A 12,808-nucleotide genomic window follows, 5' to 3' on the forward strand; every position below is an offset into this window, starting at 1 on the left:
CCTTAAATTTCTATTTTCACCATTTTAGTTCTTTAACCTTTTGTTTTTGTATTTTGATCTTTTACATTCTTATTTATTTATTATATATATTTTTTTTATTTTCTTCTAATTTTAATATTTTTATTTCATTTTACATTGTTATATATATATATTGTTTTTTTACACTCTTTTTTTTTTAAAGACTGAATATTTTTCTTCATTTTTATTTTTATGTTTATTTTTATTTTTTCTTTCTTATTCTTAACATTTTTTATTGTTATTTTCTCGATTTATTTATTTATTTTTCCCTCTCTTCGATTTATTTAATATTTATTTTTCCATCTAACATATTTTTGACTTTTTTTCTGTAGTAATTTCAATCGATCAAAGGTAAGCAATTCGAATCAAATTTTTAAATTTCATTTAAATTTAAATTTTCGCAACTAAGACAACCGACAAATTAATTGGAAAGACGCCCGCGACAATTACATAAATAAAAAAATTAATAAAATATGCTCTGACTAGGTAATTACACGTGTCACCAATTAATTAGAGATTAAATTTATTTTATTAAAATAATTTATATCCAAATAGATAGGATTTATAAATATTAATGACCAAATGTATAATTATGCCATTTTTATTAACGAACACGTCACCATCTCTGTTAAAAACTAATGTGACTGGCTTGATTGAACTAATTAAATAGTTGGGTGATCTTATTGATTCAATCGAAACTTCAATGGTCAAATTGATTTTTCACCATAGTTGGGTGGTCACCCGTGTAGTTTACTCTAAATTTAACTATCCAATTAGAACGTGACATGTCTCAATACATTATTGAAAGATTTTATTTATGAATTTTAAATTATTTAATTAAATAATTTTTCTATCCATTTTTGTGACACGTGTCACCACCCAATTAAAGTGAAAATTAAAGGGACAAAGTTGTGCTCCAAGAGATTTGAACCAATGTCACGTAGGCGGGCGGGCGGTTGATTATAAGCAACCAGGCGCCAAAACTATTGGGCTAAAGATCCCCAATGGTTTAAATTTAGAACAATTTCTATTTTTCTTTTAAAGGTTTGTTAATGATAAAAAATAAACAAATTATTTGTCTTTTAAAATTTACAACTAGGGGTGTTCAAACGGTTAATTCGGCCACCGATCGAATCGAATTAATCATAAACGAATTAACCGAATTTTTTTCTTTAATCGTTAATCGAACCAAAATTTATTTGAAAATTATTAACCGAACCGAACAAATTTCAATTAATTTGGTCAATTTTCGAATTAACCAAAACAAATTAGAATTTTCTAATTTATATAATAATTGAATATTTTTTAATTCAAAAAAATAATTTACAATTTATTTAAATAATAATTAGTCATGAATAATTTATTTAATTTTTTAATAATTTGTTGTAAGGCAAATAATTTATTTAAACAAATAATTTGTTTAATTTTTTATCATTAACAAACCTTTAAAAGACAAATACAAATTGTTGTAAGTTTGAACAATTGTGGAACTTTGGCCCAATAGTTTTGGCGCCTAGTTGCTTATAATCTTACCTCCCCAGTGACATTGGTTCGAATCTCTTGGAGCGCAACTTTGTCCCTATCATTTTCACTTCAATTGGGTGGTGACACATGTCATCACCTGAATGGATAGAAAATTTATTTAATTAAATAATTTAAAATTCATAAATAAAATCTTCCAATCATGTATTGACACGTGTCACGTTCTAATTGAATAGTTAAATTTATTTAATTGAATTAAAATAGTGACTAAATTGATAGAACATGTAAATATTAAGGACCAAATATATAATTATACCAATTTTATTAACGGACACGTCACCACCTCTGTTAAAAATTAATGGTCGGTGGTTTGATTGAACCAATTAAATAGTTGGGTGGTCTGATTGATCCAATTGAAAGTTTGTGGTCAAATTGATTTTTGACCATAGTTTAGTGGTCTCCCGTGTAGTTTACCCATAATTAAATGCTCTTAAAATATTTTTGTATTTTTATTATAGTTTAAATTGATATATTTTATATATTATGGTATTAATAAGTGTAAATATAATTTAAATGCTATATTTTTAATTTCTAGCATAATGTTTAATGTTTATATTGGATTTTTTTTTTTTTCAAACTCATTTTTTAACAACAATCTCAACAATTAAACTCTAAATTACACTTTCAAACAACACTTTTCAAAAGTTTTGCCAAGCTGACCCTTCATATAGAGATGGACCTGAGCGTACACAAAAAAGATATATGAGAACTTTCAGGCAAAACTATTAAAATGGAATTAAGCTTTCATTACGAACAGCATATTGTCAGCCCATTTCTTTTATTTTTATTGCCGGTGAACGTAACAAGCGACTCATTGTTCAATACAACCACACAAGACTAACTTACATGACTTGCACATCCAGTTGCCTGCCAGTCTCTACCAACTACCAGGTTCAACTTCTAAATCCAGAGAAGATAGCAGTAGCCAAGCGCCTGGGTCAGCAATATGATTCAATTTCAGCGAGACCATACCCCAAAATTATTGGAACTGAAACACCCATTTTCTTTAAATCCTCAGATCATAACAAAATTATCTACTAACATTGAATCTCTAGAATTATCCTAGAAAGGAATTATTGAGACTCCTAAGCAGTTTTGGGGAGTTTATCAGGGAGAACGTTATCAGGAAGGATAAGTTCCGGAGGTGTCTCACGAACAACCCCAAGCATTGAATCATACTCCTCATCACGGTGAGCAAATTTCTTGCGCAGCACCTTCTCAAATTCAATTTCATCAAAGCTCTTGGCATTTTCTGCCGCATGAACTTGTGCTAAATTGGTATAGTTTAAGGCCGACTGGGAAATGAAGGTCATCTCTTCTTCAGTCAGCTTCCTTAGGAACCTGGCTGGGTTACCTCCCCATACCTGTAAATTACAGAGAAAGTCAGTCAGCAAGTGTAGAATAGCTGGATCAATTATTAACCTTAAACTTTACTCTGTGATAAGCATGACCAAAGCAGGGTGTTAAAAATGGCCTTTTAAAGCTTATTGACAGAGTAATAGAAGGTTTCCTCTCCTTCCAAAACACCAAAAAAGCATGTAACATTCATCCTAGCTGATATGCAAAATGCAGGCTGAATCTAGTTTCCATTTGAAAGCGGAACCGGGAACCACTTACAATGGCAATCCCTACCACTTTGCCTATAAAATCTTATCTATTGCTTCATGCTGTCTATGTGTAGAGTACAAACTATTGTATCTAATTTCATAGAGACCGGGTACGCCTATTTCACAAAGAACATAAATACTTATTTCACATTTATCTATCAATAAGATTTGAAGCAAGATTAACACTCCAAAATATCAGTGAAGAAGAGTCCACAAACCTCTCCACATGGGATTCTAGTGTTCTGCCTCACAAGAGCTCCAGCAGCAACCATGGCATGCTTCTCAACATAAACTCCATCTAATAGGGTAGCCCCCATACCAACGAATGCTTCATCCTCCACGGTGCATCCATGTAAAACAGCACTATGACCTGTCCAATTTTTATTAGTAATTACATCTTCAATTAAAACTGCAGACAAGGACCGCTTTAAAGGACAGCTCACTCACCCACAGTAACATTACTACCAATAATAGTTGGTAAAACCTTCCCACTCAAGTTAAATTTTGCAACATGAACAAGGGAGTTATCTTGGATATTTGTTCCAGATCCAATGCTGATGCTATTGACATCACCTGCACACATCAAAAGTCAGCTTCAGAAAATAGCAGCTGTCATTGACTTAGCATTCAACAACAGGCAGAGGGAAGAAGCAAAGTAATTACTGAGAAAGTTCTAAAAGATACAAAAATGAGAAGTTTTACATCAATCTCATTTTCAATAGGGGCAACTAAAATGGATGGATAAAGGTTCAGTCATGGAATTTTGAAGTCTCTCTAATTACTTCAAAAGCTAGGTAATTAATACCTATGATATATATATATCGTCATAAAAGCAATTATGAATTTTTGTCATCAATCATAAACAACATAGTTTCATTACAAGTTTCTAACATACTCCAGGCTCATCACACAAAAATTCTTAATTCAGTATTCGGAGCACAAAATAGAACATGGATTTCATGTGCTACAACACATCCGTCATTAAACATGGACCTTGCCGGTAAAATGTTTCATCTTAGAAATTACGGTAAAATTCTAATTTCTAAAAACATTTGTTGCATGCCTGAGATAAAATAACAAAACTTCATTAGCTTCATTTTCCTAAGAACAAGACTAATTGAACTATAAATCATCCAAACCCTAAACTTGGATAAAAACAAAAGAGCAGTTAATCTACTATTGGTGTGTCAACCATTCATCAGCTGATTAAAAATTAGGCTGCTTACCTCTCAGTACGCATCCATACCAGATAGAAGAACCTCGTCCGACCTGAACATCGCCGATGATAGAAGCGCTAGGTGCCACAAATACATCCCGATCAACAGCAGGAGCTTTGTCGAATACGTTCATCAGCGTCCGATGCCTCGACACTGAAACAAACCAAATCCAAACAATTACCAAAGAATCATCTATACGTGGTCAAGATCTACCCAAATGTAGTTTCGAATTTCCATCGATGAAAGCAATGATTATTATATCACGATATTACATGATTTGATCTAAAAATGAAGCATAAATGCGTAGCGAATTTGATACAGTAGTAAAATTGAATGAGAAGTTAGGGTTTTACGGTGCGTACGTTGTTCTTGGAAGTAGTAGCTGCCTTGGAGACGGCAACCAAGGCGATCGAGGGCTTGGCCGGTTTCTCGGATCCAGAACCCAAAGGTGTAGATTGCTTTCCCCAGTGTTCCCATCTCGTTCTTAAATTTTAGCAGACAATTTGAGGAGTTTTTTTTTTTTTAATATTTTGAGCCGAGAAAGTGAAGCTTTGTAACTGGAGATGAACTGCCCCAGCGCTCAGCGACCATCTTCTCGTTCCATACGGTTACTTGTCCTACAGTTTCTCATCGTGAATTGATCACCTTCTGCCACGTGTTATCTCTTTCAGTAGGATGCGATGTATGCAACGCGGTACGCTTTTCTCCTTGTTTTGGAAAACTTTTGAGGGTCAAAAATACAATTAACCCAATTCTAACTGATTATTGATTGATATGAATTTTTTAGAATAATTCGTTTTGAACCCTGTAAATCTGTGATTATTAATTTTCAATACAAAATTTATTCTATCTTTTTTTCTTCACTTTTATTGGATTATATTATCCCTTTTAATAGAAAACTTATAATTTAAAAGCTGAGAGTTTATTCCAAGATACAGCATTACCAGAAGCCATATAAACCTTCCCCTTTGTTTCCAAGAACCTACATGTAATAAACAATGCTCAACTCTCTTGCATTTGTATGAAGCATGTAATCAATGTATTTACAGTTATATTATACGTAATCCTATAACAAAGTGATTCACGGCGTCATAAAACTGGATCTCTTTTACGCTGTCTGGAGCGAAGCTTTTTCGGTAAAGTCGACAACCACTCAGCTAAAGCCTTATTAACAAGTTCTGGAACTTCATCATGGGGGCAGTGACCTGCCTGTAGGTTCACGACGGTTGTGTTCGGGTAGAATTCTTTGATGCGGTTAGCCTTGGCTGGACCAACCCAAGGGTCTAAGTCACCCCATAGCAACAGGAGTGGACAAGTTAGCTTGCTCAAGAAACTGTCCAGAGTGTACTCCGTTTGATTTAGCATGAACCGTGTCATCAACCTGAGGATAATTGACAGTTCGACAGTGAAACAAGCTGTTGCAGGTATATATGTTGTATGCTTTGGACTGACAAAGAGTGCCAAACATTGAAACTTCGATAAAAATAAAGAGTTGAAGCAATACAGATACCTATAGTACACTTCTCTGGCATTCGGATCATTTGCAGGCATTTTTATGGATTCCACAAGATAATCATCCACATTAGAGGTATTGATATACACCTGTTTTATGAAAAACTATCATCAGTGGCTTGATATCTTCCAGGGAACCATTAAAGATTGCCGATGCTACGTCTTAGGATGCATGTGAAGTTTAATATTAGACATTGAGTTCATAAAACCAATCCAAACCTTTGACAATCTGGACAAACCTTGCAAGGGAAGCCAAATAAATAAGGCTGTGAGTAACATACGTTTTTTAAGACAGATTCGATACGAGCCGGTTGCTTTGCTTGCCAGAACAAAACCCCAAGAACAACACGCTGGAAAATTTCCTTCAGTGGCTTCAAAATAGATTTCTGCAAGAACGTTTCCTCAGATTTGGTGGTTTTAGCCTTTGTGTCTCCAAACTGTCCTGCATTATTCAGTAACACGAGTCCAACCACTTGTTCAGGCAACTCCACCGCTGCGACCAAAGCCGTAAACCCTCCAAGACTGAAATAAACAACAAACTGTCATTAGGTATGTTGTGTCGAAAGACAAGTTCCAATGACAACCATCAATGGAACGGAAGAATTGGGCCAATGAATTTATGGGGGGAAATGCAGACCTCAAGGTTTGCTTTCATAGAAAAGGGCATGCTAGAAGGTTATGCATTCGGAAATCTACTACTTTATTGATTGTTAAAAGATATGTAAATACTCGGTGCAGCTTTAGAGACTGCACCAGATGTTCTGGCCGAAATACTCGTTGAACTTCTCTTTGACAAGTTCAAAAAGTGTAAATAAAAGAATGAAAGTAACACTCTCAGTATGCATCACACTAATGCAAATTTCGGAGTTTTGACTAGTAAAAATGAAGCTCTTAGTGCTGAAACTGCATCAATTATCATGTCAGCTTCATTTAAGGAAGTAATTCAGACTCGTATGCATATTGTTAGTGAAAAAAAGCAGCTTATTCATTCAATATCAGACAACACCATGTTAAGATTCATTGTTATCACATCTTTTGATCATACATGCAGGAATGAGAGTAACCGTCAAGTACTTGTTCTTGATTGTTACCTGTTTCCGACTAACACTGCTGGCTCTTTTACTATCTCCTTCAGAAAATCAACTACTTGATCTCTCCATATCATTGCATCATACTCGATAATTGCTTTCTCACTCCACCCAAATCCTAGCAAATCTATGGCATAAACTTTGTAATTTTTAGCCAATTCAGGTATGTTATACCTGCAAATTTGGAAAACATAAGGAGCATTTAAGTCTTATATGACTTAGAACCTGATTTTATAATACTAACACTAGATAACAATAGTCGAAATTAACCAGTATGCCATGAATATTTTCGCTCCAATCCTCTAATTATCATTGTTTGATTTCCACCAGAAACTTCAATTAACTTGGAAACGAAAAGTTGCATTTTTTACAGGTGAAACAATCGGAAATCAATCCTTATAAACTAGTTTGAGCAATAAAAGCATTAAATGGCAAACCTCCAGTGGAAAGCAGAAGCACCGAATCCATGAATAAGAACAATTGGGGTCCCTTCCCCTTGTACTACATAATGTATTTTCCGACCTCGCCATGTCCAGAAGTTGTATCCGTCCGGCTTGAACGGTAATCTCTCCACTCCTAAAGAAAAACCAAAATTCAATAAAAGGAAATCTAAAATTATAGGTGTAGTACTTTTTTTGAACTCAACAGAATTCTGTGTTTCCAAATGCAGCTTGGGTACAATCTCAATTCTCAACAGTAAGTTGCCCTGTGTGAACAAAACCTAGTTATGCTCCAACAATAGTCTGGTCTTAATCTAAGACAGAACACAAACTGTCAGCCAAAAAAGTACTACTTTGTAAGAAACCAGATTCCAGGATACAAAACAAAAACTAACCCACGGTTTAAGAAGCAAAGAACAATTTGGGGAATATTTAAAAACCTGACCTTGAACCGGTTCGCTAGTCAAGGAAGAACCCATTACCGATGCACCAGATGCCATAATCCCCTTTAAAGCAAAACCCCTCCTGTTTATCATCTCACATTTGTTTCCTTTTAAGTGCATAGCAAGTAAACAAAAGAGAAAGTAATCAAATTTATAAAAATGAAAATATTAAGTTGAAGATTCACAACAGAAGCTAGCTTACTTGGCTGATGATAGATTCTTGAAGGAGAGAGAAACCTAGTAGAGATTGGGTTTAACAATTCAGTTCTAAGTGAAGGTGAGACTGCACATGAAGAAGAATCCATTGTTGTAGTCCTCCAAGAATGGTTCTAAAACCCTGAGAGAGTACAAATGAAGGGCGGCCTTTAAATTATTGGCTAAGAAAGGGGGGAAACGATTTTTAGAACTTAAAAGAAATGAGAGTTAACGGAAGAGACAAGTGTTCGCAGACAGTGATGATATTTAAAGGGTTGGTTCTTAAAGGTTAAGGATTTTTGAGGCGGCCAGTTCTGTGGCTTCTGTAACTTGACCAGTTGTGGCAAACTCCAAGCCATGCATCCGACTTCGATTTTCTTCCCGTTTTCACTATGAATCTTTCCAATTACCAGACATTTTTAGATTATTTACCAAGTTGCCACATTTGAAATAGAATTTCATTTCATAAGGGAAATTCAGCATTTCATCACTCAATATATTTCTTATTCTTATTTTGGTCACCAAAGTTCAAAAAAGTTCAATTTACTTATTGAACTTTTGATTTGTTCTTATTTTGATCACTTCGGGTTTAAATATTTAAAGACGTTATGAATGGTTCAAGGGCCAAATAAGTTTTTTACTCCTATTTTGGACTTATGATTGCTCCTATTTTGATGAAATGACTAATAAATTAAATTAATTTTTTTATTGAATTCAAGAGTTAAATTAATTTTTTTTAAAACTTGAGGATTTATTTATTTAAATAGTTAAAAATATATATGTTATATCTAAAATAAAAACATTTAAATATTAAAAAAATAATATAAACCCACTAAAAACTAAATTATTAAAAAATTTAATATTAAAATATATCACAAGTTATAAAATAATACTTGTAAGGGTTTATTTAGCCTTCTAGTCCAAACATTTTATGTTTTAAATTAAATTGTTTTTCTTTCCCCATTTTCCACTCAACCAAGCATTTCCTTTTATCAAAGAACTAATACATGAGTCCAACATTTAAGATTATCTAATTCGATAAAAAAAAATCAATTTAGTATACCGTGAATCATCATATCAATATCGTTAAATATCTTATTAATATCAAAACAATCAACGACAAAAATGTCGTTTAAATGGCCAAATTAATTTTCTTTTTGAATTTAAAGATCAACATCGGTTGTAAACATAATTTAAGAGTCATATTAATCTTTTTCTAAAAAAATTGAATACCATTTAGCATTTAACAAAGTTTAATAATGAATTTTCGATAAAAGAAAAAGATGATGTGTTTAATGTGCAAGTTATTTTGGCGGAATTCGAGGGCTCTCCCACAATCCAACGGCTCATCTTCTTGAACAAAAATTTAAATTGATTAACTGAAAAATCCCGTTCCTTGATTCGCTTCAAAATTTCCCCCATTTGAACCGTTATTTTTCTCGTCGACTCTGGTCCCCATCAACTTAAAGAGAAGTAATCTTGGCCATTTCAGCAACGCTTTCGACACTCAACAAAACAGCAGATTTCGGTTTTCTGGGAAGTTGGAATCCTCACTTTCAGGTTCTCCTCATTACTTTCAAGATTTTTTTCTCATTTATTTTATTAATTCAATCATTTGCTGAGTTTAAAAGATGTTGTATTTTAGACTTCTGAAGAATCAGTGAAGATAACCAAGAATCAAAACAAAGGGTTGGTTTCGTTTCTTTACAAGCATCGGGCTTTCGTTTTCATGCATCTTTTTTCCGGAAACTGTTTTCATTTTCTCTTCTGGGTTTGTCTCTTTTTTTTTTACAGAAGCTTGCAAAGATGAATGATCTAATGACAAAGTCGTTCTTAAGTTATGTGGAACTGAAGAAACAAGCAGAGAAAGACTTAGAATCTGACCTTGATATCGAGAGATGCCTAAACCCCACAGATGAAAGCAACCTCCCTCACTTCTTCCAAGAAGTGGAATCAATCAAGGCCGCCATGGACGAGATTACCAGTTTCCTCTTCGATCTTCAAACCCTAAATGAAGAAACCAAGTCCACTCACAGCACCAAAGTTCTTCGAGGGTTAAGAGATAGAATGGAATCAGACACGGTTTCCATTCTCAGAAAAGCAAAGATTGTTAAAGAAAGGCTTGAATCACTGGAAAGATCCAATGCAACCAACAGGAAACAACAAGGGACTTGTGTGGATCGAACCAGGATTTCAGTCACCAGTGGTTTGAAAGCTAAGCTTCGGGAAATGATGAAGGATTTCCAGGGCTTGAGGGAAAAGATTTTATCCAATCAAAAACAAGATCTCAAGAGAAAATACTACGCCGCCACCGGCGAGTCACTGAGCGAAGAAATTCTAGGAAAAGTGGTATCCGGTGGCGAAAAAGTCGAGTTATTTGCAGAGAAAAATGAAAGGCACGAGGCTGTCATTGATATCCAAAGAAGTTTGCAGAGGCTTCATCAGGTGTTCTTAGACATGGCCGTGCTTGTCGAGGCACAAGGGGAGAAAATGGATAATATTGAAGAGAATGTGGCCAACGCAGGTAGCTTCATCAGTGGCGGAATCTCTAGTTTACACTATGCTAATCAAATGACGAAGAAGAGGAAAACTTGGGTTTATTGGGTTTGTGCTGTTGGTCTGATTATACTCGTAATTTGCATCGTTTCGATTTTAGCTTCTTGAGAAGCATAAAGATCCGGCAATGTTCAGTTTCTTTAAGTAACGATTTCAGCATTTTGGTTCCATCGTCTCGTCTCACATTTATGTCTATCTATTGCACTGGACTTGCGTCGTCGGTATGGTATCAATTTTGCCTTTATTTCTCGTTTTTTTCTCAACATAGATCTTAGATTTCATATCACGATTACAAGATTTAACAATAGGAACAGCCGAACAGACATACTCTTATCATGGGTTCCAAATATATTATCTTTCATCTATCATTTCTTTTGGAGTGTTTCATCGATTTGACCTGATCTGATTTTTAAAAATATTATCAGATACTATTACATTTTAAAAAACACTAATCTCAATCATTATGTGAACCCATCGTTCCTTAGATAACAAGATCTGGTCTTAAAGTTTGGGAAAGCTTATGTTGGATTCAGAAGCCTCACAAACACTAGCAGATTCATGCACACATGTTGGAGGAGGCCTTACACGGGTACTCAAAGAATCTGCCCTTCTTCTATAAATTTCAGCGTCTTTGGGCATGTTAGCTACTTCAGCTGGTCAGGCCATTGTCATTTCATTGCTCACCCTCCAATATCCAAGATTACATACCACTTCGACTTCGGCTATATCAAAATGGAACTCATCTATCAACTTTGAATCAAAGTAATAATAACGACTGCTTTTTCCAAACATTGAAACAACCAAACAACTTTTAAGACAACTTAAATCAGTTCAGTAAAATATGCTTAGTTTCCTTCCTTAATCAGTAGCCATAACTTTAAAGAGACAGATTCCAGACATGGGTTTTGTTGCTTTTTGCAAATCAAGTATGTTTTCCTACAGCCTTTTCTCAAGATTCAGAAAAAGAAAGACACACCTCTTTTAATTGTTCCTGTGTTCTAATCTTTCATTCTCTTTATTTATTTGTATACACGCACCTAAACTTATATATTTTGGATATTTTTTTTACTCCTAAGATAATTCATTAAAAAAGAATTCTAAGGTGGCAACTGGGGTGTCATAACGTTTCTGCAGGGATCCGTTAGACTTAAAAAATTTGTTTCACGAAAAGCGATGAAATATGACTTGGAAAATGGTTTAATTTGGAGTCGCCACCAACTATTAAGTTAGGTAGGTTGGAAACCTTAAACGTCAAAAAATGGTCTGTGTTTTACCAAAGATTCGTTTTTAAGAGTTCGATAGTCGATTACGTGTGGATAAGGGTGAGCACTCCCACAACGCCCAAAATTTGGTACACAAACGATTATATATTGTTGAAACATTGGAAATTACAAACTCAAAAATATATTTAAATTATGATCCTTTTATTCATTCGAATTTATTCAAAAAGTATAAATTTCACATAACTAATGCCCTTTTGTGTGAACAATCTTCGAAAAAAACACTTCCTTTACAGTTAGGAGACTTTCCCATAGATTACCCCTCACAAAATGGCATTATTTTACATTTTTCGCAAAGATAACATAAAATAAAATAAAACAAAATAAAAGTGAAAAGAGTTGAAAAATAATCAAAATAAATAAATGCGGAACAAAGATAATTATCGAATACAAAACACATTTATGTGAAAAATCTTCGAAAAGACACCTTCCTTATAGTCGGAATATGTCTTCGTAGAGTTCTCGCACAATGAAATTTTTCATTTTTATACATATATGAAATTATAACGATTGATAAAACAAAGTTACAAATTTGGACCAATATACACATTTACAAACATGATAAATTAAAATACAAATAAAAAATAGGCATGCTTATTAAAATAAAGGACTAAATAACAAGAACAGAAATTTACAAGACTAAAATAATAAAAACAGAAACTTAAAGGATTAAAATAGTAAAAATAGAAAATTAAAGGGCTAAACAATAATTACAAATAAACTAGAACCAAAATCACAAATATTAAGCAGTACAGGTACTAGAAATGAAAATAACCCAGAAATAATAGTAAGGACTAAAAAATAAACAGAAACATAATGGGTCGAACTATAATTAAACCAAATGCTAACAGTGACTAAAATAAAATAATTACAAATATTGTGGCCAAATTCGAACATTCTCAAAAATACA

At 33.7% G+C, this 12,808-nt stretch overlaps 3 protein-coding genes across 3 annotated transcripts; 1 reads left to right on the top strand and 2 right to left on the bottom strand.

Moving 5' to 3' along the window:
- Positions 1-2,302: 2,302 nt before the first annotated feature.
- Positions 2,303-4,912, bottom strand: LOC120195398 (gamma carbonic anhydrase 1, mitochondrial-like). Its single transcript, XM_039197437.1, has 5 exons — positions 4,747-4,912; positions 4,394-4,537; positions 3,615-3,740; positions 3,386-3,537; positions 2,303-2,924 (listed from the first exon to the last, which is right to left on the bottom strand). Exons 1-5 carry the CDS (start codon positions 4,859-4,861, stop codon positions 2,646-2,648), a joined length of 816 nt encoding a protein of 271 aa, XP_039053368.1. The 5' UTR covers positions 4,862-4,912; the 3' UTR covers positions 2,303-2,645.
- A 416-nt stretch (positions 4,913-5,328) lies between these two features.
- Positions 5,329-8,277, bottom strand: LOC120195420 (pheophytinase, chloroplastic-like). Its single transcript, XM_039197453.1, has 7 exons — positions 8,070-8,277; positions 7,870-7,974; positions 7,422-7,560; positions 6,988-7,158; positions 6,178-6,418; positions 5,895-5,986; positions 5,329-5,765 (listed from the first exon to the last, which is right to left on the bottom strand). Exons 1-7 carry the CDS (start codon positions 8,170-8,172, stop codon positions 5,474-5,476), a joined length of 1,143 nt encoding a protein of 380 aa, XP_039053384.1. The 5' UTR covers positions 8,173-8,277; the 3' UTR covers positions 5,329-5,473.
- Positions 8,278-9,685: 1,408 nt separating this feature from the next.
- Positions 9,686-10,799, top strand: LOC120195409 (syntaxin-112-like). The gene is made up of 2 exons (XM_039197447.1): positions 9,686-9,751; positions 9,857-10,799. Exon 2 carries the CDS (start codon positions 9,869-9,871, stop codon positions 10,724-10,726), a length of 858 nt encoding a protein of 285 aa, XP_039053378.1. The 5' UTR covers positions 9,686-9,751; positions 9,857-9,868; the 3' UTR covers positions 10,727-10,799.
- The last annotated feature ends 2,009 nt before the right edge of the window (positions 10,800-12,808 follow it).

This window comes from Hibiscus syriacus, unplaced genomic scaffold (genome assembly GCF_006381635.1).
Source record: "Hibiscus syriacus cultivar Baekdansim isolate YM2019G1 unplaced genomic scaffold, ASM638163v2 tig00117012_pilon, whole genome shotgun sequence".
Lineage (NCBI taxonomy): Eukaryota > Viridiplantae > Streptophyta > Magnoliopsida > Malvales > Malvaceae > Hibiscus > Hibiscus syriacus.